Below are 25805 nucleotides of genomic sequence, written 5' to 3' on the forward strand. Positions count from 1 at the left end.
TTGAGGCAGTTTTTGCTACAGTGCGCGATGGAGAGCGCAGAGCGAGAGAAAAACGACGAAAGGAAATACGCTGGGATCCCAATTTCTCGAACCTTCAAGGGAAACGAAAGTTGGTTAGCGAAATCGAGGGTTCAAGAAATCGGGATTTCACTGTAGAGTATATGTGTGCTTGGTTGCTGTTCCGGAGTTTTCTGGAGTTCAAACCATTCCTCCATTCCACTATAAACTTGGACCCAGTGCCTTCTCGGCGAAGCAGCGAACCGAGTAAAGTTTCTTCACACGAGTTTTCAGTGATCCTGAACGCAGAAACTGATTTGGGCAAGCTTAAGGTATGAATTTACACACAACTTCTTCATCATTAGTAACTTGGAGTATTAGTATCCCTTGTAAATGTAAGTTTATTGTCTTGCTTGCATGGTTCGGGATGCTACTTGGCGATCGAGAGAATCCATGTGGACGAACCGGAATATGAAGTCAAAAATATGGACGTGTTCTGAGAGAGCATAAAAACTTTTAGGCCTGGTTGTTCGATATAATTTGGATGTGTTTTATTCAATAAACTCAAGGCTAATTTAAAACATTTAGCATACAGCTTCCCATTTGCATCTCAATGAATAAAAATGTAAGCTTACCTATTATTCCCGGCTTATCCAATCGAACGCCAATCGTTCGACAGAACATAATCGGACTCCAAATTACATGTGGTCAATCGAACAAAATCGAACGTTCGATTACCGGACAGTCGACAATCGAACAAAATTGAACGTTCGATATTTACCGAACAGTCAACAATCGTACCCCGGGAATCATACTCAATCATACTCAATGTTACGAGGCCCTGTTAGGGGGGTCTTTATGTCCCCCGTCTGAATTTGCAAAATGCTATGGGTAATATATTACACTGATCTGACGAGCTTTCACACAATCAGCAAGGTGGGCATTCTCGTCCCCAGAGGCCGCGATCCTTCTGGTCAGCACCCGGGATCGAGACCTCTGGCCGCTTCCGGTTCAGATCCGATTACGATTGGCGTTGCTCAAACAATAGAATTGAGACCGGAAGAGAAATTTCAGTCAACATGGCGGAAAGAACTTCGACGTAGCGTATTCGCTGTAAAGCGTCTGTTTGCCGACCTTGTAACGTAAATATTATCCCGAAGACGCATCTGTTGGCTTTATTTGGTTCCAAAGCAACCAACGAAGGAATCATGTGAGATTGAGAAAACATTTCTGCCTCAACAATTGCTTTCGAAGCTGGTTTCCCTCCCGAATGTGCTGAACTCTGTGAACTTGTAACGCGTGAAGCAGAAGTATTTCAGGAGTTTATTATGATTGCTGTCCATTCGAAAGCTCAGCAAGAATCAGTATAAATCTGATCGAAGAAAGGCAAATCGAATCGTTAGAAGACAGCCTGGCCTCAACTTCTTCGCCAAATTCAGGAAGAGAGAAAAAAGAATGGTATATCTTTTATAATTTTCTTACTTTATAAGCAGACAGTAGTTAATCGCTTCAAAATTAGATGCAGCAAGTATTGTTGATTTATTCACTGCGAGGAAAAGAGCTGATATTTTTTTTCTTCACATTTTATTTATCACTTTTAAATGGCCTATGAACATGATTTGTTAACAGCTGAAATTACTATCAGACAGACTGGTTTGTTTACAGCCAGATGATAACAGAATTAGTGGAGATCTAATAACTTAAGTATAAAATAATTAAGGCAATGATGATTTAAAATGACAACAAAATAAGTGGAGATCTAAGAGCCAAAGTACAATATTATTTAACACTGTAACAGAGATTGTTAAAAAACATATAGTTATAATTGTTTAAAAGAGAAAGGAGCTGATCATAATATGTCTGCCACAGGTATGCCATGTAATGTTATGAAAATAGCCTGTTAAATTATTGTTGTTTTTCTGTTGATACAATTCAAAACTCAAATTGGCTGTTATACCTGTGTGAGACAGTTTGGACAAAATGCAAGTGTGTCAGTTTTGTACCTCCCCTTTACATAATTTGTTGTTTTGCTTTGCTCAGCCATTGCAATGTTAGTGGATTTTATATCCATGCCACCAGCATTGCATAGGACTTGCAAATTTTACTTATTCTGCAGCCACACAGTGATCACATGTATATTTATTAGTTAGTTAATAGCCCAGATGCCCTTGAGTTCACCTCTGGAGTTTGTACATATAATATATGTAGCATTGAAAACAGATTTATTTTGCATATTTTGAATTATAATATGTGAACATTATTGGCATGTGACCTTTAGCATACTTTAGGGGAGGTTGAGAAAAAAAATAGTCTTTTATTCAGGCAAAATGGATGAACCGTTCAAGCAGAGACACATGCTGTGGTCTCCAAAAAGTTTTCCCTCCAAAAACTTACCTCCATCCTGGCCACAATTCCTGCAATCTTGTGGTAATGTAAAGGGGACTTTCAGCTCCCATTGCTGCTTTAAGAATTAACATTAACAGAAAGTAAAGTGTGCAAACAAGACAAATAAACATGAATGACATGCAGTTTTGGGTGTCCAAGTTAATGTTTTTAATTCTTCTTCTTTTAGAGCATGTTATACCTTCAGTTTCACTTCATGTCAGTTTTAACTTCATGTCAGATTAATAATGTTGATCTTGATTTACCAATAAAACCATTTGTACTATTTGATCACCTGTGCTCTCATGGTATGGTGATTTAATGTGACATTACAAAAGAATCATCTTGAATGTGTGACCAGGGAGTTTCGGCAAATAATTTAAAGCGCACCCCCCCCCCCCCCTTCTACAAAAATTTTCCCGTACACAATTGCATGTTACTATATGGCATGCTGATACCTAACAGCTAAACAAGGATAAATGAGGTGTCCATTGCATGGGTGCCACTTTTCATCCTCTTCTCGCATAACATTACCCCGGTACTTGGCAGTGCACATGCATGACTCAGGGTTTGTCAAACCAGGGTTTGTTTTACTTTTCTTTCATATACTAGTAATTTAATTATTGATTGTGTACTAAAATTATGCAGCCAACTGAACTGAGATAAATCAACATCCTCTATCATTTACACCAGCAGTGAGCATAACCTGTGTTGTGTCTGACATTTGCAGATTGCAGACAAAGAGAATATATCATGTTACCATTTCCATAAACAGGCTAACCAAAGTTAAGGCTAACCAGAGTAAATAGTAGGCTAACCGTAGTGTGAAGTAGGCGAACCAGGGTGAAAGTCTGCAGTCTGCAAATGTCAGACACCGCAACCTATGCACCTTACACAATAGACCATTTTACAGTTGTCTGCTCAGTGATCTGGCCTTTGAATGGAAGTGAGGCTGGAGGTCACCTTGTTTTGATACAGACCTCACTGCTTTTGACATGTAAATCAAGTTGTTCTGAACAAGTTTGCATTTACATGAAAAAGCAAAGAGGTTTGTAACAATGCAAGGTCACCTCCAGCCTCACTACCATTCAAAGGCCAGGTCACTTGGCATGCAACTGTAAAATGGACTGCTCATACAAGTAAGAGCAGGAGTGAATATGCTTCAGCAGTCCCTCTTGAAAATTGCCTCCAAAACTAAATTTAAGAACTAAAAGTTATCAACATTGCTCTGCATGGAGAGTAATTGCAGCTCCACTGCTTTACAAGTCCCACACTTCAAGCATATGGTTTACCTGCTTTCATAATTTTCATGAGTTTGTATGGTGGATGCCTGAAGGAGTAACAACAGCTCACACTGTATAAATGAAGCTACTTCTTGTTTATGTAGGACCATTATATAAACAAGCAGAGGCCACAGTTCATTGTAAACATGAACAAGGTTGTCATTTTTAATTTTTTTGTAAAAAGCTGTGAGGGATTAAGTTCAGTTCAGTATAGCTTTGTATAGTGTGAGCCCCAAATTGATCACTTTCTTGGATGATGGGATGTACATATAGCTAGTATACTGGGGAAAATAAATGATCTCTGTGTGTAGACTAAAATTGCCAGCATGCACATTATGTGTAACAAAATAGGAGTTCAAAACATATTTATACCTGGCACATAACGTATTATTGGTGGGACTGAATTTAATAATCAAACCTACTGCATTTTTTTTTTCAAGTTTGGTTGCTGAGTCAATGCCATTTAATAATAACCATGCCCAACAATTTGCATGAATTTGCCACTTTGAATTAAACTTCCTAAATATCTCACAACTTCAAACTTGGAAGTTGGAAGTTATGAGCCAGCTGGCTACATATTCCTGAAAGAGGGGCTTCCCAGTTCTCCAAGTAGTCCAAGTAAAATCTAGCTGGGGAAAAATATCCATGGAATATTCACTCTAGCTTCCTATTAAATTTATATAATTCCTTGCAGAAATGTTTTTTCCTGGAATCACACATTTATCAGCTGAATCCTTGACATAATTAGACAAAAGACGCATACAATAACATTTTCTGCATTTTATTTAGCCGTTTAACTTTCTGTGGTTCACTCTCAATCGACTGGAGAAAAACCTAGCTAAAGTAAGCTTACAGATTTCATAAACAATAAAATTGCTACATAAAAACTGCATGCTTACCAATCGATTGCGAGATAAACTTCATCCACAACAATCCCTCGTACCTTGTGCTTAAAAGCGTTTTTTTTTCTTATGGTAGTCAGTCAACAAAACATCGATTATGCATCATCTGCCATCATCTCTTGTGCAGACGTACGTAAAGTGCTGATAATTTTGTGATCGCAAATCGGTACATTAACGGTAAAATAACTGCCACAGTAGACTTTCTCGCGGACGATCTTCCATAAATTCAGTACCGGAGGAAGAAGTTGATAAATCAATGATTTGCCATCGCTAACACATCTTTGCTTTTGACCGCTAACTGTTTCAAAGACCTTCAAAGCTCCATAATTATTTTCTTTTTGGTCCGCCATTTTGAAAACTGTCTGAGCTTGCGCAGAAGGACCGGAAGTCCGCGATTCGCGGACTTGAAATTGGAGCCGGCCAGAGGTCTCGATCCCGGGTGCTGACCAGAAGGATCGCGGCCTCTGGGGACGAGAATGCAAGGTGGGTTGCTGAAATACATAAAGTAATTAATGTATTAGGTTCAGTGCATGAAAAGTTTGATGTTAAGGATCACACCATATTCAAACTGATTGACCTGCAGCTGGCCTGCATGGCCATGTCCGGCAAACCTCATTATGAAAGTGGCAGGGATGCTTGTAGGAAATTGTGAATAGAACCCCTAAAAGAGAACAATCTGGGCGTGGCTCAAGCTTTTTTTACCCCTAAAAGGGACCAAAACACTAAAAATAGAATTTATATTTGTATATTTCTTTGTGTACCATCCTAAACGAGACCTTACGGTTAAAATTATTGGCTTCTCACCCAGAACGCCCTGAGTGTGCATGTGATTAAAAATCGAACATTTACACCCCAAAGTGAGACGACAAGCATCCCAGGCCTTTTCATCCCCCCCCCCCCTTGGGAAAGTAATTGCCCAGCAGGAGATCTGCTTGTCCAGGATGGCCAGATGGGACTTTTTTCGGGCCCTGAAGAGGTACTGTTAAGAGTAAAGTGCCTTGTCCATGAACTAAACAAAATGGTCCCAGCAAGTGCTTGGAGCAAGACCAATTGACCCACCATACAGCTGTATATCCGGTTAGCACCCGCTAATTTAAACTTGGTTATTTCAAATTCCCCGTTATTTCAAGCTAAAACCCATTTCCCTTGTAATTGCCCTTCAGTCATTCACTCTCGGCTGTTTCGAACTCTCTCTATCTCAACTATTTTTTTGTTTTCCCTGACAGTTTGAAATAATGGGGTTCGATTGTACATGTTCCCCATATAAAAATTGTCTCCTTCCCCCTCCTGGATTGTACATGTACCTCATCTCCTGCCCTTTACCACTGCTTTTTTCTTGCAGTTATAACACAGCTTTGAGATGTCGGTGAATCAAACATTACTAGACTTTCGTGTTACCCCAGATGCATCTGGAAACTGGATGAAATCAGTTGGGGACAAAATTAAAGAAATTTTGAAGGAATCCTGTCATGTTGATAAACCAGATTTTAGTGGTCCTGCTATAATGCTGTTTTCTGCTCAACATGGAATGTAAGTAGACACAGAAATTATTAGGATGTGGAAGATATTATGCATTCTCTCCTGTTGGCTGTTGCATACCAAAATAATGTTACTGTTAGTATTGAATACTGGCATTTTGAAAACAAAGTGTTCAGGGCCATAACTAGCAAGAGGCAAGACAAGGCACTTGCCTTGTCTAGATTTACACCCAAAATTAAAAACAAAGTATGTTTTGTTGGGAAAATAATCCCAAATTGAACAAGATTGATTTTTCTCAAGAAATACCTTATGAAAAGTGTCGAAAAAAAAAGTTCCAGAGCTTCTAGATTTCCAAGTGTTTTGGAGCCGGGCATGCCCCCAGAACCCTCTTGCAAGATCTTGCCTCATCTATTGCAAAGGTCAGCTGGTTACAGCCATGTTGTTCCGCACAATTATTATTGTGAACCTATAAATGTCAGCAAAATTAAATACACTAAGTGACACATGTATTATGTTGATTTAATTGTGTTCAATTGCTTTTTACTTCCTGCAGTCAGTACACAGTTCGAATGTTTCCTGACGGTCTTGTCACTTTAGATGTTGTTCAAAATATCAATGGTGTTAGTGAAGATAAAGTCCTTAAACGAACGGTAAGTTCTTCAAGATTATAACCTGTCAAAACATCCCAAGAAATGTCCACCTTGTGTATGAAAACAACTTTCTGCAAGGAACAAATTGGCTGTATAGTACATTCCTTGCCTCATTTCTAAAACAAACCATGCACACATGCAAAGATTTAATTAAAAGATTCAAGTAAGCTTATTCCACATGAAAATCCTAGGGGCATTTTGACCTGGACATTCATTTGAGCCTATACATGTACATTCCCCTGCACTTTAATTGATATCTTTTATTTTTAAGCATGTAGTGTTTAGATCTAAAGCCAGTCGCACACTAGAGCATTTAGCTGAGCTATTCACCTCACGTGCCTGTTTGCTCAGCTATTTATTCACTGCACATTTTGCCGCAGACATGCAGTGAGGAAAGTGCTTAGCAAGTTTGATTTGGAAGCTGCCATGTTGAAGCATGTGAGCATTCTGCGTGTGTTTATTGGTCAGTTGATATATCTGGCTGAGCAAGTTTCTCATGTCGCCCACACACATTGAGGATCTTGCCTCGCGAGGCAAAAAATATCAAACACGATAGATATTTTCCTCAAGGCCTCGCGAGGCAAAATTCTCACGAGAAACGGTCTGCACACGAGAGAAATCTGCTGAGTAAACGGCACGCTGGGCGGTTAGCTCAGCTAGTTGCTCTAGTGTGAGGCAGGCTTAAGGTATAAAAAAAACCCCGGGTAACTTGAGTTTCAATACTAAGGCCAGTTGCTAGATCTTATCACTAGTACTGTTATTGTACCCTACCAGTTTAATATGTTAATGTAGGTATCTTTATAAGTTTAGTTTATAATAATTATATTGTTGATTGCTTTTGATTTGGCAGGACTACATTGGTCTTCTTGACAAAATAAATGAGGGCCTTTCATGTTTGAAGGCAGACTTTATTCCTACCATTCATAGAGGAAGGGAAGTTCTTCGTTATCATGATACATCAGATGGTCGAATGAAGGAATATGACTTTGACAAGTAAGTAATAAGTAATGAAAACAATAATCCCAGTAATCAATAATACTACAACAGGGACCACGGTGCATTTTTCAATTGGGGGAGGGGGGAGGGGCTGACTAGTGACTTGTAGTCCAGCATCTCCCCCCCCCCCCCCCTCTCCAGCTTCCTGTACATAACTTCATATGTTGCTTTAATGTTTTATTTGTGTCTGCACCAATAATAATGGTATTAGTGCTTTGCACTTGAGGAGATTGATACATTAATTAAGTTCACCACTACTACTACATCCAACCATACAGCTTCACTGTCACTATCAAGCAGAGATGTGAAGGGCCAGATCAGTCAATGTGTCATGCACATGCAAGCACTGATGTGCCACTCACACTTATTGAGTCATATTAGCAGCCTGGCAAAAGCCATCTGGCCTCTTGCACATCAGAAATACATGTATTTAATGCAATTGCACGCCTCCAAGTTAAGACCATTTTAGTCGCCATGGTGACTAAATTGGAACCAAAGTCGCCAGCCTAGCGACTAAAATTGAGAAGAATGATTGAAAGCTTGAGCTTAATATAGCGACTAAAATTTTTTCCCTGGCAACCAAACTTGAGCAGTCAGTGCGCAAATGGCCACTAAGAAAAAAATAAACTTGGAGGGTTGAATTGGCAGGTGCAATTTTAATATTTTTATCTTTCTAACAAAATCAAGGTTAAGCTCAATGAAAGTGGTATAAAAAATGCTTACTGATCAAGTAAGTAGGTCAGGCTGGAGAGGAAAATAGTGGGAGATTGAGCAAAAAAATACAGTATGGATCAGTAGCTTTTGTGTATTCCTATTCACCCCCTCCTTTGGTGTTGTACATGTTGTTTGCTCAGTAGTATCCTTGGGTACTTAGACTAAGCATACACATGTTGTGCTTGTCATGTTGTTTCAGGGTAGTGTTTAGTCAACAGTCTGAATACCAACATGTCTGGAGAGCTCATTCTGATCGCTATGGAAACATGCTATTTTTAGATATGGAGGAAAGTAAGTTCAGACACATGGTAACAATAATTGTAATTATTACAGTCAAACCTCTCCTTGCAGACACCTCCCGAATAAGAACACTGTATATTTATAGGGACAGTTGATTTGGTTGCAGAGAATCCAAAATTCATATTATATAATACTGACGCATTCATACAGAACACCCACTCAGCTCTGCCCCTAATTACCCCAGTGCATACCTCAACCTTATACATAGATGTAACTTAGTTCTGAAACATACACTAAGTCATGTAACTGTTGGCAAAGCAAACTTTAATACTGAAACATACATGAGTATCAACACATATCTTTGATTTGTTTTTCTTGAAGGGTAAGTATACAATGTATATTTAGTTTGTGAGAGATATTGCATTTCATCTAATTAGGCAACAGATTAATTTGTACTTTATGCTCACATATTGGAGCATTTTCAGTGAGGCAAAAGCTTGATGTATATGGTACTAGCATTTAAGAAACTTTTTTGCCTCCAGCCAGCGAACTGATTTATAAAACAGCAAACCAAATTAAACTCTCAGAACTATAGTCTGGGGTGGAGAAGGGGCAGATAGTGTAGTAAAAAGACATAAAACTGATGAACTCCAAATAAGACTGTGGTCAATCAAAGTTACTCTTTCTTTGTAGATGGGTATCAAATAATTATACAGACCTGATTTGTTTTCATTTTTTTTATATAATTTAACTGATTACTGTATATTTGTTTCTTAATTCTCTTCAGTGTTGGCAGAAAGTGACATTGACTACACAAAAGCTCTCTTAGGGAATGGTAGAGAAAACTACAAAGACAAAGACATACTCATATTAGGGGGAGGAGACGGTGGAGTGTTACATGAGCTCTTAAAGGAATCTCCAAAGTTTGTCACCATGGTTGAGATATCCTTGTGCAACAAAAGCCATGATAGCTGACACAAAAAGCCAGTCAGAGTATTTTTGTGCTGCAAACGTTAACTGTTTCAGAGTTAGGGCTGGCCCCAGTGCTCAATTTTAACCCTTTTGCCCCTAAGTGTAAACCTTCAATCAGTTAGTTAGGTATTGTGGATAAAACCCTAGCTATGGAGCAGACCTTTCATGTGGTACTGTTAATTAAATGCTGTACAAGGTGGTTCTAACTTTTAAGTCTGTGGTGTGTGACCATTCAATTGAAAGCTAGTTAGCAGACCTTTCATGTGATACTGTTAATTAAATGCTGTACAGGGTGGTTCTAACTTTTAAGTCTGTGGTGTGTGACCATTCAATTGAAAGCTAGTTAGCAGACCTTTCATGTGATACTGTTAATTAAATGCTGTACAGGGTGGTTCTAACTTTTAAGTCTGTGGTGTGTGACCATTCAATTGAAAGCTAGTTAGCAGACCTTTCATGTGATACTGTTAATTAAATGCTGTACAGGGTGGTTCTAACTTTTAAGTCTGTGGTGTGTGACCATTCAATTGAAAGCTAGTTAGCAGTACTTTCATGTGATACTGTTAATTAAATGCTGTACAAGGTGGTTCTAACTTTTAAGTCTGTGGTGTGTGACCATTCAATTGAAAGCTAGTTAGCAGTACTTTCATGTGGTACTGTTTATTATGCTGCACAAGGTGGTTCTAACTCTTAAGTCTGTGGATGAAACCCTAGTGTGCAGGTTTGTAGCCACGATTTAAAAAGTGGGAGTCCAAAATGTTTATAAGGCCTGACTTTGTCCCCATAGCAGGGCCTGAGGAGCATGCATGGTGTTTTTCTGCAGTTATGAGTGAAAAGGTATCAAAAGATTTCCAAATTTGCTACAAAAAACCTCTCTACACAGTTATTCATATTAATTTTCTCTGAAAAGTGGCCGTCCATAGGACTCCTGGACTCCTACCTGGCTAAAGGCCTGCTAGTGTGTGACCATTCAAATGAAAGCTAGTTAGAAGTACTTTCATGTGGTACTCAGGATAAGTGTTTGATTGGAGATGAAGAATCCAAAATGGTTCGGGCAGTTTTAGCGCTATGAACTGTGCTCATGTACATGTACCTTAACATGCTAACATAGACAAGGTTGTCGTTGATGCGGCCGTGAAACACTTGCGTGGCATCTGTGGCAGCTCTATGGATTCATACACCGGGCATAATTACGAAGTAAGTCTGAATCAAATGCTTGGTCATGTACTACGGTGCTAATCTTTAAGTTACTCATAAATCACCTATCAATGATTTATTTCAGGAGGGGAGGAGTGGAAGGGGGAAATCCGGTATAGATGTTACTGGGATGTTTGTCGGTAAAGGTACCCAATGTAATGTAAAATCCCCCCGAGACTGAAATTATACTTTTTTAAAAAGCAAATAAAGTTCTTTGCTGATTATGTGAAGCGCTGATCTTGCCATTCCACTTTTTAAGTTTTACGGCAATTTGCATAGGATTTGCGAGAAAACAGGACACCGTACTTCTTTTACTTTGTGTAAATTTATGAAAATGGAATCAGAGAATTCACAAAGAATACCCCAGATATCAAGATAGGGAGAGCACCGGCTTTTTAATTCCCCATATTAGATAGGTTAAGCATGACGTTTATTCTTCCCGCGAACGGCAAAAATTTAACTTCTGCCGTCTGCTGTTTGGCTTTCGTACGCGGAAATGAGTACTTTTTGTGTTTGTCGTGAATGTGGGATTTTTCCTCACATTTTTCTGAGGGATTAATTTAAGAATTCGATAAAAAGGCAACAAAATGAAAGGCAATCCCGCGTTGCCGTTTGCCGTATAACGTCAAGCTTAATGTCTCTATTATCGAGAATGCGTTACGTTCCAAGCGTGTTCGACCTTTACTGTATTAAGCTCGTGTTCATGCGCATGCTGAAGTGAATGTGTATCAGAGCCATGTGTTTGGTATTTAACGCTAGTGATACATCAATACTTCTTTCGTCTTGCATTTTAGGTAAGAATTGATGACTGTGTCAAGGCATTAAAAGAGTATGTTGAGAAAGGAAAGACCTTTGATTATGTGATTAATGATCTTACAGACATACCCATAGCTGTCTCTCTACATGGTAAGGGTCTCACAATGCAAGCATCTAAACTTCTTGTTTAGTTTTCAAATCGAGAGCTAAACTTTCCGTCAAAACGGCTGAACCATTTTGTTCAAAAACGGATTATTAAGGCTCTGTTAGGGTAGGTATGCATGTCGCCGGTCTGAATTTGAAAGCTTGTCGTGTCGCAATTTCGAACGGGTTTGCATTTTGCTGTCGGAATTTCGTCATTTCCTCGAAAGAGCAGGGGTTTCTTAGGTGTTTAAAACCACATGACCAACTTAGGTACAGAGCAGGAGTTTTTCAGGCACTTTAATATCGCAATTAAACCAGTGTTAATTTCTCGACCAATCAAAACGACGTGACTGTGAAAAAAGTACACAGAGCAGGATTTTTTCGTGCATTTTTAAAGAGCCGTTAAAATTAATTTAATTTTTTGACAGATTGAAAAACGACATGACTATAAGCCTAAGTACACAGGAGCAGGAGTTTCTCTAACTCTAAGGGCATTCCATTAAGGAAATTTAAACTGTTCTAATTCTTGACCGCTGAAAATTTTTCTACTGACAACATAAGTTCTCAACTGATCAAAAATTCTCGATCGCTAATAACTTATTTCTCTGCCAACTGGAAATATTAAGCGATCAATTTTTCCGAGATACAGTCCAAAATAATGGCTCCTCAAGGTCAAACTTTTGTATCTCGAAAAATATTTAATCAGTCAAGATTTTCAGTCGGCAGAGAAGTATGTTTAGTGATCGAGAATTGAGAAATAATTCTGTCATCAGAGAAATTTTCATCGGTCATGAATTAAAACAGTTTAAATTTCCTTAATGAAATGCCCTTAGGATTAGAGAAACTCCTGCTCTGTGTACTTAGTTCACAGTCACGTGTTTTCAATTGGCGAGAAATACATTAACTGCCTTAGTACCTGAGAAACTTCTGCTCTTTAGATGAAATGACCAAATAGCGAGAGCGATATACAAACCCGTTCGTAATTGCGACATGACAAGCTTTAAAATTCAGACCGGCGACATGCATACCTACCCTAACAGAGCCTCATCATTTGATTCAATTTTCGAATGTTCGACTGGATGGACCAAAAAAAATAAATAAGAGTACATGTAGTTAAAATATGATTCCCTTTCTGTAATTCTTTTTCCAGATTCTCACTGGGATTTCGTTCGTGAAATTCTTAACCTTACACTTCGGGTGCTGAAACCTGAGGGAAAATTCTACGCGCAGGTAAGGATGCTCCGTGAGGCATATCATGTAATAAATGTAGGAAAATGTCATAATAGTTTCATTAAGGTCGCGGGGGACACCTTAGGCCCATCATTATGCATTTATTTAAAGCGTATGCACGAAGTACAGCGACTGACATCGACAACTTTACGAGACATTTATGACTGGATAAAAATATGGGCGCGTGCGCGTGATTTGTAAAAAATTCCTGTTTCTTTGATATTTTAACCAATTTAAACAACACTTAGCGATATACGTTCATATAGATTGTAGAAAGTCTTTGAGCTTGTTTTCATTTAAATTTGAATATTTCTGGAACTCAGAGTAATCACAAAAATATTCGGCATAAACAATCGTGTCCTATTTAAAAACGCATTGTTCTCGCCATAAAAGCATGGAATATAATTACCATAATTACATCTCTCCTTGGCAAAATGATCGTATTTAGGTCGGGACACCTTCGGAAATCTCAAAGTTTTGACTTTTCCGACAATTTTGTGGCAGAGAATACAGCACGGATACAGAACTTCATGACTTGCCACTGCAGATAGGTAAACTATGAATACTGTAGTGTGTCATAACAGAAGAGGAATTTTAAAAGAGCGCTTTTAGAAAGAGGTAGAAGACATTAAATTCAAATTTGCGCACTTAAACCGCCGTAGTTTGCTGGCAAACTTTAAATTAAAAAATCCGCTTCTGTTATGACACTCTAGAGGTATTGACTGATTAGTTTTTGACAAGATCCCAGTGTGCTGTCTCCTACTCGTTCCGCAAACTCTGCCACAAAATCATGTTTTTCCCAATTTGGCACTCACGAGGCTATAACATCGACGTTAAATGCAATCTACCAAATAAAATACGACATTCACAATCTTTCATCATTTCTTTATGCCTCTGTAAAATTTGAGCTTAATCGCACCCATAACAGCTGAGAAATAAGCGTTTTAAAAGATGCAGGTCAAGCAAAATTTCTCCTCATGAATTTATTCATGCTGTAGGTATCCCCCGCGACCTTAATCCATTTCCATCCTCGCTATAGTGAACCGTAATGGTTTTTGTCGTGTGTTTTGCAAAGTGAGGCCATTTTCCTGTGATTTGGTTATTCTGTTGGTCTTGCCAAATCACTCCTGACTTGGTGTGAACGTAAGAGTGACTTCGTTATGAAAGTGTAACCCCGATTTAAGGAACAAATCTTGTTAATTAAACTGGTTTAATTTTACTATTTATTACTGAATTCTGATTAGTTTCGACTATAGGGGGCATTTTAGTTAATTTTTACCGATTGTCGAGGGCAAATTTACTTTGAAGTCTGAAGATTCGCGATGACCACTTGCGGACCTCCGAAGATTGTAAAACTGACCCACAAAGCATTGTTACGATTTCCGAAGACGACCAAAAGCCTTCCTACGATTGCCGTAGATGATTCAAAGCCTCCCGGAGATTTTCATAACGTTAACGAGTTTTGATAGTCTCCATGCGATTACTTACACAAAATTTTGTCACCAGGCAAACATGTCTTGCAGTTAGGTTGGATTAGATCTGTAGTGTTTGATTTACCGTAATTATTCGATTAAGCGCCCAACCTCGAATAAGTGCCCATCCTGTAGGTAGGAAAAGTTAATAAGCGCCCAGCCTCGAATAAGCGCTCACCCCCACCCACTAAAAGAATTGGCGTGCACGAGAGGATTAAAATGAGAGGAGTGAAATTGACTAAGTACTACCAAGAGACTACTCCGAAGACCAAGCTTCCTCTATAATTTACAGAAACTTTCAATGATCAGTAAAAATTCGGCTTTTGGAAATCTTCACGTTCTGTTATTAATTAATTTTTTAAGCAAATAAGCGTACTACTTGCTAAAAATGGTGAAATTTTAATAAGCGCCCAGCCTCGAATAAGCGTCCACCTCGAATAAGCGCCTACTCTTAAGGTCCAAAAATTTAACAAGCGCCCAGTGTAAACGAATAAATACGGTATCTTCATGCTGACTCGTTTCAGAAATAATGCCCAGCAGAATCGGGACTGAACTACAGAGCTGGAAAATAAATATGTAAACATGTTTGGATAAAGAAACCATCCCTGTTTGTTCTGTTTCAGGGTACAAATGGTGCTACATGCAAGAAACAAATAGAGAAGTATGAACAGCAACTAAAGAACTTGTGCTTCCCAGTAGAGTTCAACAGAGAATTCGTTTTTGTTCCGTCATTTGAGGAAAGGTATCCTTTTCAACGTCCTTGTTAACGCCATTAATCATTACACAAAATTCTCGAATCTGATTGGTTCTTATTAGCACGCCCTGAGCTTAAGTGTCCAGTAACAAAGTTCGCGTGCTGCTCATGCGCGCACTATTTATTTAGTTGCTTATTGTGACTAAATAGTTAACAATTATTCACCGAAGTGGAGGTGAATAGTACTTTGCTAATCACCTCCGAGTTAACAAATCAGCGCGCGCGAAAAGCGGCACTATTCACTTGTGTGGTATAATTATACTAATCCTTGATATTCCTAAAACCTTTAGTTTTACAAAATGGCTTTTTTTTTGTCATGGTGAGAATAAATATTCAACAGGACTCGCTTGTCTAAATTTTTCCTCGAATTTTGTTATACTCGTATGGTTACAAACCGAATTGGACTCCACTCAGTCCTATTAGCATTATAAAACGTACATTATGACTACTTAACAAATGCATTAATAATTCATAAAGAAAATACAAAAGAAATTAATGTTTAATGAGTGTCTTTATATCTGATAAAGACACGGCTAAACTTTACGTCCAATTTTCTAGGCCAAAATAACCCCAAATCTAAATATAAGTGCAAGAATGAGTTGATCTACATCAGAAGATTTTTTAAGCCGTTCAATAAATTCGCAGTTCGTGTTTTAACAAGTCTAAAACACTCGGCTGCGCCTCGTGTTTTAAACTTGATGAAACACTGCTGCTCATTTATTAAACATTACATTACTGTTTTTTGTCATCTTTGAAATAAAAGGTCGCACTATTTCAGGTATTCCTTTACATGATCGTAGAACTGATCTTAGGAAAACCTTATTATAGAGATTTTGACTTTTCATCCTTGACACCTTTGTTAGCTGGACTTTCTACGAAGTGTGGAGGAAACATACGTGAGGCAAAATAGTCGTATTGTTCGCGTGGTCGGGCAAATAACTACACCGAGAAACCGCCCATAAAATAACTTTTCACACACGTGTTGTAGCCGAGGAAAGAATTTCCTGTTATTTTTATCCAATCAGTAATAAAAATGCAATGAAACTGGGTGAAATTTCGCACAAGTCATATACAGCACGCTTAGTCTGTTGGTAACTTCGTCAGCTTGCCGATATCCCGGTTACTGACTCTTTTCTTGGAGCGCCTGTAGGCCATTACTCTTAGCCGACGGGGCCTTTACACAAGGAAACGGGGCAGTGGCTCTGTTGACACATAATTTGATTGGCTAGATTTAAACAAAGGGAATTAAAAATCTAACCAATCAAATCAACCGTTTTTAATTCCTAGCCAATCAAATCATGCGTCCCCAGAGCCACCTTTTCCTCGTGCTTGCAAAGGCCTCACAATCGAGGGACAAACGGCTATGGGACATTTATGGACTGACATGATTTGTGAACTCAATTACAGGCTGGGTCCATTTTTACGATTTCAGTTAAAGGGACCGTGTCACGGATTTTAGCCAAACTTAAGCATAGGAATTGACCACCAAATTTGTTTAAATATATAAAATAACATCTTAAAACAGTGAAGGGATATTTTAATAACACATCAAATGCAAAAGAAGGTACGGATGGCCAAAAGTGACGAAGATTGAAACGGATTGCGATATGGGTTTTTGAAAAATGGTCCGGCGGAACAGTTTTCAAAGTTAATCTTGTTTGCTTGTAACTTTAAATTATAACGCCGGGAAACACATTTGGTTGCAGTGAAGCTATGGTTTTGTCATTTAGAATCATATAATTAATTTCTTTGCAAACATTTAGTTTCATAGCGGGTGTTTGGCAAAATTTCATAACATAAAATTAACTTAGCCGTGACACAATCCCTTTAATGACGATTACTAAGTTACTTACCTGGACTGATCAAATCGTTTAAATTAAGCGGATTTTTTTTTGTATTAGAATTTTGTTGACACTAAATATAGTCTTATTTACGTTAGTTTAAACATGAACGCAATGAACTGTAATTATGAAATATTAACATTAGGTAGTTAGATTTTCTATTTTTGATTCAAACTCCGTCGCTTTTAAATGTGCCCAAATTGGAAAAGATTATTCTCGAAAGTTGTAGAATATCAGTGTTTATATCTTACAAGCCACAGTCATGCAACTCTGCTAAATATAACCCTAAGCTGTTAAAAATGTAAAGTTTACAATATATTGTTTGGAAAAAGACATGATAAACCAAGCTATTTTGAAAGCTTTTATAGTTGATACTGCATCTGTTTTACTGTCAGACAATGAGCTTCGCGCGAAAGACAAGTTAAACAAACGTCTCACGACAACTTATATTACATTACAGTATTTTGTAAAATTAAAATGCTCTCCACTATAATAGCTATTGGGTAGACTTTCGGACTATTTTTATCATTTCACATTGGAACAATTGCAAATTACTTGGGGTTTTCTGTGGTGTGCGCGCTGTTCAAACTTCTGGAAAACGCCTTACTGCAGTCTGTTAGGCACATATCAAAGATTATTAACGATATTTAACTAAAACTTAATAATTTTAAAGCGCCAGTAATAAAGATAACGGCAATAGATAGCATGCATAAAAAAAAGCTTGTTCGGCATGCCTCAGTATCATGACTGTGTACTTGCCGCGGGCTGCATGTTTAGATGACTGTCAATTTTCAGTAACTCTAAGTTGCATTTTTAAAATTGATGGAAAACTTATTGCACCAAGCACGCTTGATTAAAAGATGGAACCTTTTTCGTGCAAATTCCTGCAATGCCCTACACTATTGATTCCGGCACTCCTAGCTCCTTGCATGATTCTCTCCTGATCAGATTACGATCGAGTTTATATTGCGGTCAAATGTCAAAAGATGTGATATTAATACGGCAACGCTTTCTTTATCTTCATTATATCTCACTTATATTGATACCCAGGAAATTATTTTTACACCTACTCTACCCACCAGCTTTATGCACGTAAGGATCGAAGAGTCAACGAAATGCAAGGCACAAATATGTGTGTCCCAACTTATCTCTCTCTCTGCCTTATGGATCGTAGCAGTCAGCCAACAAACCACACCCTTCGTTTTGCTTCACGTTCGTGAGGTCACCCAGGAAAGCGAGCAACGTTCGAAAATTTCGTGCTTTCCGCCGAGCACTCAATATCTCTTAATTGTTATTTATTCCTTAGATTAAGCCCACAATAAGCAAAGACGATATCGTAACCCTGACCCAAACGATAATTTTGCTATTTCGAGCTCCAAGATTGATATTGCCCTCGAGGACAGGATTCACTTATCATTGTTCAGATCTCTCATGAGTTGAACTTCATCTCTTGAACTTCGACTACATTTAGTCTCCATCGTTCAATTTCAATATAATTTTTGTATGACTTAGGAAAGGAAACAGGGAATTTCAAATATAGCTCTGTATTTTTTCTAAAAGTTAAAGTTTTGGCTTGATACTGGCTGTTTGCAGTGTTAAAGTTTGTACGTGATCCTATTTTCCAAATGAACTGTTTTAACCTTCAAAAAACAAAACAAGGAAATAACAGTAGGGAAAAGGAAAATTAGTTTAATTTTCATTTAAAACATCAATAGCTGTCTAAAGTTCTTGCCAACAAATAAGGGTGTTAAGTTGTACATGCGCTTTAGTATTTTCAAGAAAAAAAATTGTCGTTCTGCTTTTACGTTTATTCGCTAAGAACTGAAAACTTGTCATGAGAAATCACAAGGGAGCCTAACGTAAATTCTGATACTTGTTATTTGCACTTCTTCTATTTACAGAAACCTTTATCCCATAAAGTGGGCGTGAACCAAAATTCCGTTGTTAAACTGCACGAATCTATATACAATAGTTGCAGACTAAAACATTCCTCTTGTATAAACATATGAAATATTCTCACAATCGTTTTGAACTTTGTAAACTCTCACCGCTGAGGCAATTCACTGAATCCGAGCTTCGCCTTCGATTTAAATCCTTGCTTTGGTTGTCAGTATTGCCAAGTACTGTTTATCATCAAATAAAACCGTGATTATTTTGAGATTTCCTATCGTCAGGGCATGTCGCTTTTTATAGTTTCTCCAATACAAAAAAAAATTGTGTTGAGCTTTGCCCCATGCCACGCCAGTTCATCTTGTTGCTGTTTTTGGCTGCTGTTTCATCAGATTTACAGATTAATGTACGTAAAACTACTGATCTTAATTAAAGAAAACTTCACTGATCTGTTATAAACTTCCCCACAGAATGTTTTACAAAACTAATCTCCACATGATCATGCTATCGTGTGTGCTTTGTTTCTTACTTTTTATTTTTGTTTTTAAATGACCTAAATCAAGTTTTGGTCGCGCTCGACGCGATGTAAAAGAACTGGTCAATGATATTATACGATTTGTGTCAGTGCTTTTTGTGGTTAATTTTTCTAAAACTGTTTTGTACAGCTAACGTTAACGTTTCTGGCTTACTTACAAGCCAGATTTGTGTAATTAATAATTAAAATCAAATGTGTGACTCAAATTAACGGTATTCACAACTACAACTGCCTCGTGAAAATGGTCTTTTGGGGTGTTTTGCTCCGTATCCGTGTAACGATTCACTAAGTAAGGAATAGTGACGAAAGTTTCACAAGAGGTTGGATATTAAAGCAGCATTTGCTTCCGTTTCCCACGTGCTTTCCCGTTCCCATAAAAAAAACTTGACCTTCGGACGACTAGTGAGAGGAGGGGGGAATAAATGCTGCTGAAGGATTATACATTGTTTCCTTTTTGGTCTGAAAGAGGATATGACTTGCAAACATTTCACACAGTGTTATAGATTAAAACCAATCATCTGTGTTCCTTTTTGGACAAAAAGGAACAAGAATGAATCAAGGGTTTCAGAAGAGTTCATAGGATTACTGAAGGATTAAAAACTGACTAGTGAGTTTTTTGGCTAAAGCCTTTTGTTAATTTTAGCTTCATTTTTCAAGAGATTTAGCACAAAATTGAAACACAGTGAGGTAATCGGCACTATACCATGGTTTCCTCAAAACGGTCGTATTCCTGAGCAGTGACTGACGTAAGTGACCGAAAAAAACACAAATGCCTCACAACTACAGCACTCACGCGGCCTCCCACAAAAATAGAAACGAGGAAATAAAAATTCCCGGAATTGGACCGTAAATTTGGCACGCCCGCGTACCCTGATGATAAGTTCACTTCAGGATTAACATTCTGTGTTCTGAAAAGCATGGATTGAGAGGATAACGTTATTTTTGGATCAGCCTCTTCTGTTTACGGAAACTGGGAGGTGGAGATAGTGACATGGCATAAGTTGTTTACGACGAAAAATCGTTCAAGTACATCCGCGAAAATAATGACTCTTATGATTGCGCGCTTAATATAACAACTAGATTAACCTGCTCCGTGATGGAAATCACGGAGTTTTCTTGACTCTCGGTTCTAAACGCTTTAAGGCTTTCAGACAGCCAAAAAATTTGACGCTTTTGCAGTCGTTTATAGCCTAAGCCGATCTATACACATCGCACTTCGAGAGGTTCCGATTTTGGTTTTGTGAAACCACTGTCAAAGAGCGACTCTTGTTTACGGAAGTTGGAAGGGTTGAACTTAGCTACTCGTCGTCAGTTCGCTTTCCACAGCCAATGAATAAGTGACTTTTAAAGATATGTCGTACGATATATTGAGTCAGTTTACGACAATCAAAGGAAGCCTCAAAATGTTAGAGTACCAAAGTAAACTGAACCTCCAAAGAGTACGCAATAAACCATAAAGGAAGAAGAATGAGGAAAAATGAGACGGATTGCGAATCATACATGACGTATGTAGCTCCTTAGCAATTGGTTGAAAGGCAACACTCGCTAAGTGTTGTAGAAACAAGTCATTAAAGCGTGCAAATAAAAACATCAACTGATTTACAAATTTCAGTGGACGTCTCGAAAATAAATTTTGCATAAATGAAATACAAACACTGTTTCGCTATGCATGCAGGCCTGCACTTGATCCAGAATTGAGGAAGAAGAATCGTGGACATAATCCGGCCTGGGTTTATACTAATTCTAAAGGTCTTTTACGGATTCCTGAGGTTTACTTCCTAACTAAAGCCGTATCATCTAATTTTTTGAGAGATTTTTGCGTCATAAAAGGATCGAGCTTATAATTGGATGGTATTTCATTGTTATGTCGAAAAACTGCAAATACTTCTAGCGCGCGCGTGCGGTTAGTCAGCCTTTACCCAAATTTTTCCAAACAGAGCAATGCAATTCAATTAAGAATAGCTCTGTCGTCGTCAATGAGCATCAAAAGTCTCTAAGCACACTTCAACCACCTAAAATAGAAACAGAGCTAAGTAGCCAACTTATAATCGGAAGATTGTGTCAGGACCTAAACTTTTAATGAAGGCCTTATGACTGTAAAAGGGATCAGTTTTTTTCACTGTTCAAATTCGCCAGCCGAATTGATACTCCGAAGGGAAGTTAAGAATGATTCCATGTTTAGATGTATATCACCGTCTTCGGCAAAAAGCCGTCGCCATTTCTTGGCCTGTTAATGGGCATATATAGGCAGGCGACAAAAATCTTGATATAAGCTAAGAATCTCTACAACTGACTAAAATAAACTAAATCATCATTGTCATGTGGTGTGCTGTGTTGGGACAGCTGAACAATTAGCTTATCCGAATTGTAAACATCTATAAATAGTAGATATATTTTGACTGACAATCACGTAGTTTAGCAGAAATGTGACGATTTTTTCACCGTTTTTCGTGGAAATTCGTTTACTGCATATCTGCGCGCACGAACCGAAAGAGCGATGGAAAAGATAGCGATTGCGCCATACAAGAAAAAAAATATGGCGATTCAAAAACGCGACCAAGCCAAACAAAGTGGATTTTATTCTTTTAACAGTCAAGATGGTGAAGTTTAAATAAGTTAGTACAATCAAATGAAGAGTACGTTATTCAATATCGAGGTCATGGAAAATATATACTTGATTCATATCAACTCAATTGCCATTTACACTTTAAAAATAAAATTGTACATGTGCAAATATTAAAATAGGAATGCGACAGAAGGGCTCTATCCTTATAGCTCTTAATATTTTGGGACTGAATTACACAATAGCAAAATAGTCGACGTTAAATTTGAATAGTCATTATGTTGTTTTCGTCAGCACTGTTTTGAGTGTTTTGTCCATGCTCGTTTAGTTGTTTTTCATAGACTTTACCCTTCCAAATAATTGCTTTGATGGATTGCTAATTTCACGACAAGCGACTTGTTAACGACTTAGAAGATCAACTCGATAAAACTATCAAAACATGTAACAAAGAGACACAAAAAATGATCAATCACCATGCCAAACGGAAAAAACACGATTAATTTTAGCACAAAACCGCAATTGGAACGAAGCGTATCAGCACAAAAGAAAATAAAAACAGTGTAATTGTCGCCCACGCGCTATATAACTGTTAATGGTTTTCCGGGACTTGGACCTGTCAATCAAGATTAACGCTTTCATGTTCTTTGCCTACGATACATGATGCTTAAATAATCGAGGTGCAGCAGAGATTGGAACTTTTTATAATACTGACAGCGCTTGGTTCCGCTTTTCATTCTGTGTCTTGGCTCTCAACCGTGCACTTTGGCAGTATCCCGTCGCGTGAACTGTAGATCATAGAGAGAGAATTGGCGAAACCTTTATCCTATCCTGGTGACGTAAAATAGACAGAGGAGCAAGACTGAATTAAATTTAGCCACCCAAACAGGACCTCCCTGGGTCGTCAGAATATAAACAAACTAAAAATCACAGCAGACAGTAGACCTTTGGTAGACAGCAAAGTATCTGGAACTCGACGGACGTGATCTGGAGTGAAAAATGTTCAACAGAAGCAGTCGACCATCGAGTATCAACCTCAGTCATAACGAAATCTACGTCAACAGAGAAACAGAGACAACGGACAGTGCGGAAAACTCGTCGACTGAGATGGAGAAAAGTGATTCTCTGCCCCGTACTATTCGGAGGGCAAACTCAAAAGTTTTAACTCCCGAAGTTCTGGATCTCTGCGCAAAAGAAATTCAACAGGAGAACATGTCTAGAAAGAGGTACGAACAAGCGGCACTCTATGTGTACGGCACAAGCCAGAGACACTGTGGTTTAGAGGGTACAGCTTTGGCGAGCCAGCCTGGAAGCGTCTTTAAAATGCCTTATCTTACGGATCCTTGTTTCACAAGCTTTGGATATTCGAGATAGGAGTGAATATCAGAGGAAGAGACAAAAGACTGCCACGAACTCAAGAAAGGATCGAACTAAAAAACAAACTCACTGTGATGTGTGCCTGAGCATTTCAGAAGATCGAAGACAAACTCAACTTCAAGACAACGGGCATGTTCGCTACAAGCAAATTCACGCCACCTGCGAGAGCCCGCATTTTGTTGAAGACGAAGGACTTTCAGCAGCAAAGTCTAAACGAAAGACACCATTAATAGGCTGAGTTAACTTCGGTAAGAAACTTTAGAGAGATTTAAGCACCACGTTTTCATCGCGGCTGTCGATTCTTTTTAATTTTCCACTAATAATCTTGGACCATCAAAACAATTAAAGAAAATATTTTTTACATTTACAGCTCAGCTAAAATACTCACGTTCACAACAAAAACAGTAAACGATTTTTGATTTGATTTTTTTCCGCGGGAAAACGAACGTGATGCCATAAAATCGTTTGATCCATTAGCAGCGTCAACGAATTTTACTAAAAAAAATTCAAGCAAGACAAATAATATTATTGAGAAGAATTAGAGTGTTGTGTGCACCATAAAAATAGATGTATTTTAACATGAAGTAAATTTTTATCAGAGTGTTATATTTAAGTGTAATATAGACAACGTTCAAAAACAAGTTATTTAATTTAATGTACATATTGTAAATCTTGAAAATTAATTAAAACGCTGGACTACGTGACTCTAGTCAGTACTTCCCGCCGTCGTGTTATCTTAATAATAATAGCCGTGATTCAGATAACAACACGTCAGCCAGGGTTAAATAAAGAAACAGATATCTGCACACAATAGATTTGACCTTGATCGAAAAAAATTCAAGTGTCCGCATTCTTTCGCTTTTGTCTCGAGAATATTATCAGCTGATTTGCATGAATGAACAGAAAATCCAGAACGCACAGTCAGGTGCGATATAACAACTTCAAGAGTCTTTTCAGCGTAATATTATTATGAATTTAACAACATGACTTCGAATACGTGCTCGCTCATTAGTGCAAAAAAGAAACGCTCTAATCCCTTTCAATTCATAGCCACTGTGGGTAGTTTTTAGGATCGCCTCGAGGCATTGACGGAAGTGCAGTTTTTGTCTTAGCACAAAGAAGAGCTTCGGTCAGTGTTATTTTATATATCTCGTTTGCACGTATCAACTGAGCAAATCTAATTGTTAAATTGTTAAATGAAGCTGTTGCAGAACCATAGCCTGTTTCCGAAAAATAAATATATGTAAAATTCAGCGAGGAACCAAAAGTTGACAAAGTTGGGAGCGGTGGTCTCTATGGCAGAACTTCAGAAGTGGAGTCGCACTCCAAAAAACGTACAGAAACTATTTATTTTTCTTTAAATCTTTAGAGGATCGAATTCAATGAATTTTTGTTTTAATTTCCCGTAGCCTGTTTACAGTCGTTCCGCGTTTCTTTTTTGAGCGGAGCTGAACGCCTGAACACAGGTTTGCCCGCCCGATGTCCTCTTAGGCACAAAATTGTACACACCGAGCGGGAAAAAATCCACGATTCTTCAAAGATAGTCTGTGACGAATGTCCCCGCCCCCTCCTATACATGTCTCAACACCAGGAATTCGTGGCCGTATCACTGGTTCAAGGAGAGTTCTGTGGTCAATCATGTAATAGGCCCACTAGCTAAGCAACCACCTCTCTGGGGCCTACATTTTCATGTGTGCATCAGATCGTAAACACTTCAAATTTAAAGGGGCACTGTCAGGGGGATTTTCAGTCTTCTTTTCAGTAAAAAGTACTAAAATTGGCGAAGTACTCTCGCTCGTACAGGAAACGCGCCTAGAACATCAAGATGAAGATATATTAAAAGTGAATTGTTGTTGGGGAGGAGGATGAGTCTAATTTCGAAAGGGCTTTTTCTTCGATCGGAAACCTACGGTAACCTCCGATCAGGCGGGGTTTTTTTCTAGTGAAAAGTAGGAGGGATGGCATGATATCAGGTTACGGAAACCTGGATAGCAGATCCGAGACATTAGTACTCCGGGTTAGCGGGAAAGTGGCTAAAAACAAGTAAGAAGTAACATGTTAAGCATATAATAATTCGTACTGTAATTGAAAATAGTAAGGTACTGCCCCGGGGGGTACTGCGGTGCTCATATATTTCAATCCTCTTCTAACAGGAGTTTGAATTAACAATTACCCTGTTATGTCGGCCGTAGACAACCAAAATTTGGCTGGTGCAACTAAACATTGCTGGGTGTGAATGGGGGGGGGGGGGGGCAGGGTGGAGGGGGTGGTGCTGGTGGAAAACCCAGTAGAAAAGGAGGACCCTGGATGATTTCTTTATGAAAGGGACGGGGATGCTCGTCATCTCGCTTAGTCCAGGATGTAAATAACGGATTTTGGTCTCACTAAGGGTGCTCGGGAAAAAGTGTCAACACTTTTAGCTGACAAGGTCTAGAAT

At 38.4% G+C, this 25805-nt stretch overlaps 1 protein-coding gene across 3 annotated transcripts in view; it reads left to right on the forward strand.

Annotated features, from left to right (window-relative positions):
• The first annotated feature begins 57 nt into the window (after window positions 1-57).
• Window positions 58-25805, forward strand: part of LOC144658593 (spermine synthase-like) — a 27717-nt gene continuing 1969 nt past the window's right edge. The window contains exons 1-11 of one of the 3 annotated variants that reach the window (XM_078519038.1): window positions 62-329; window positions 5907-6094; window positions 6597-6693; window positions 7544-7686; window positions 8603-8694; window positions 9431-9585; window positions 10720-10809; window positions 11604-11715; window positions 12860-12939; window positions 15035-15153; window positions 16029-16213. In XM_078519038.1, the coding sequence (XP_078375164.1) occupies window positions 5925-6094; window positions 6597-6693; window positions 7544-7686; window positions 8603-8694; window positions 9431-9585; window positions 10720-10809; window positions 11604-11715; window positions 12860-12939; window positions 15035-15153; window positions 16029-16065 (1095 nt within the window). In that variant the 5' untranslated portion in view covers window positions 62-329; window positions 5907-5924 and the 3' untranslated portion in view covers window positions 16066-16213. Of the gene's footprint in view, window positions 330-5906; window positions 6095-6596; window positions 6694-7543; window positions 7687-8602; window positions 8695-9430; window positions 9586-10719; window positions 10810-11603; window positions 11716-12859; window positions 12940-15034; window positions 15154-16028; window positions 16214-25805 lie in introns of those variants that run through there. The other 2 variants (XM_078519040.1, XM_078519039.1) reach the window with 2 other exon arrangements.

This window comes from Oculina patagonica, chromosome 6, assembly GCF_052425735.1.
Source record: "Oculina patagonica isolate OP01 chromosome 6, crgOcupat, whole genome shotgun sequence".
NCBI lineage: Eukaryota > Metazoa > Cnidaria > Anthozoa > Scleractinia > Oculinidae > Oculina > Oculina patagonica.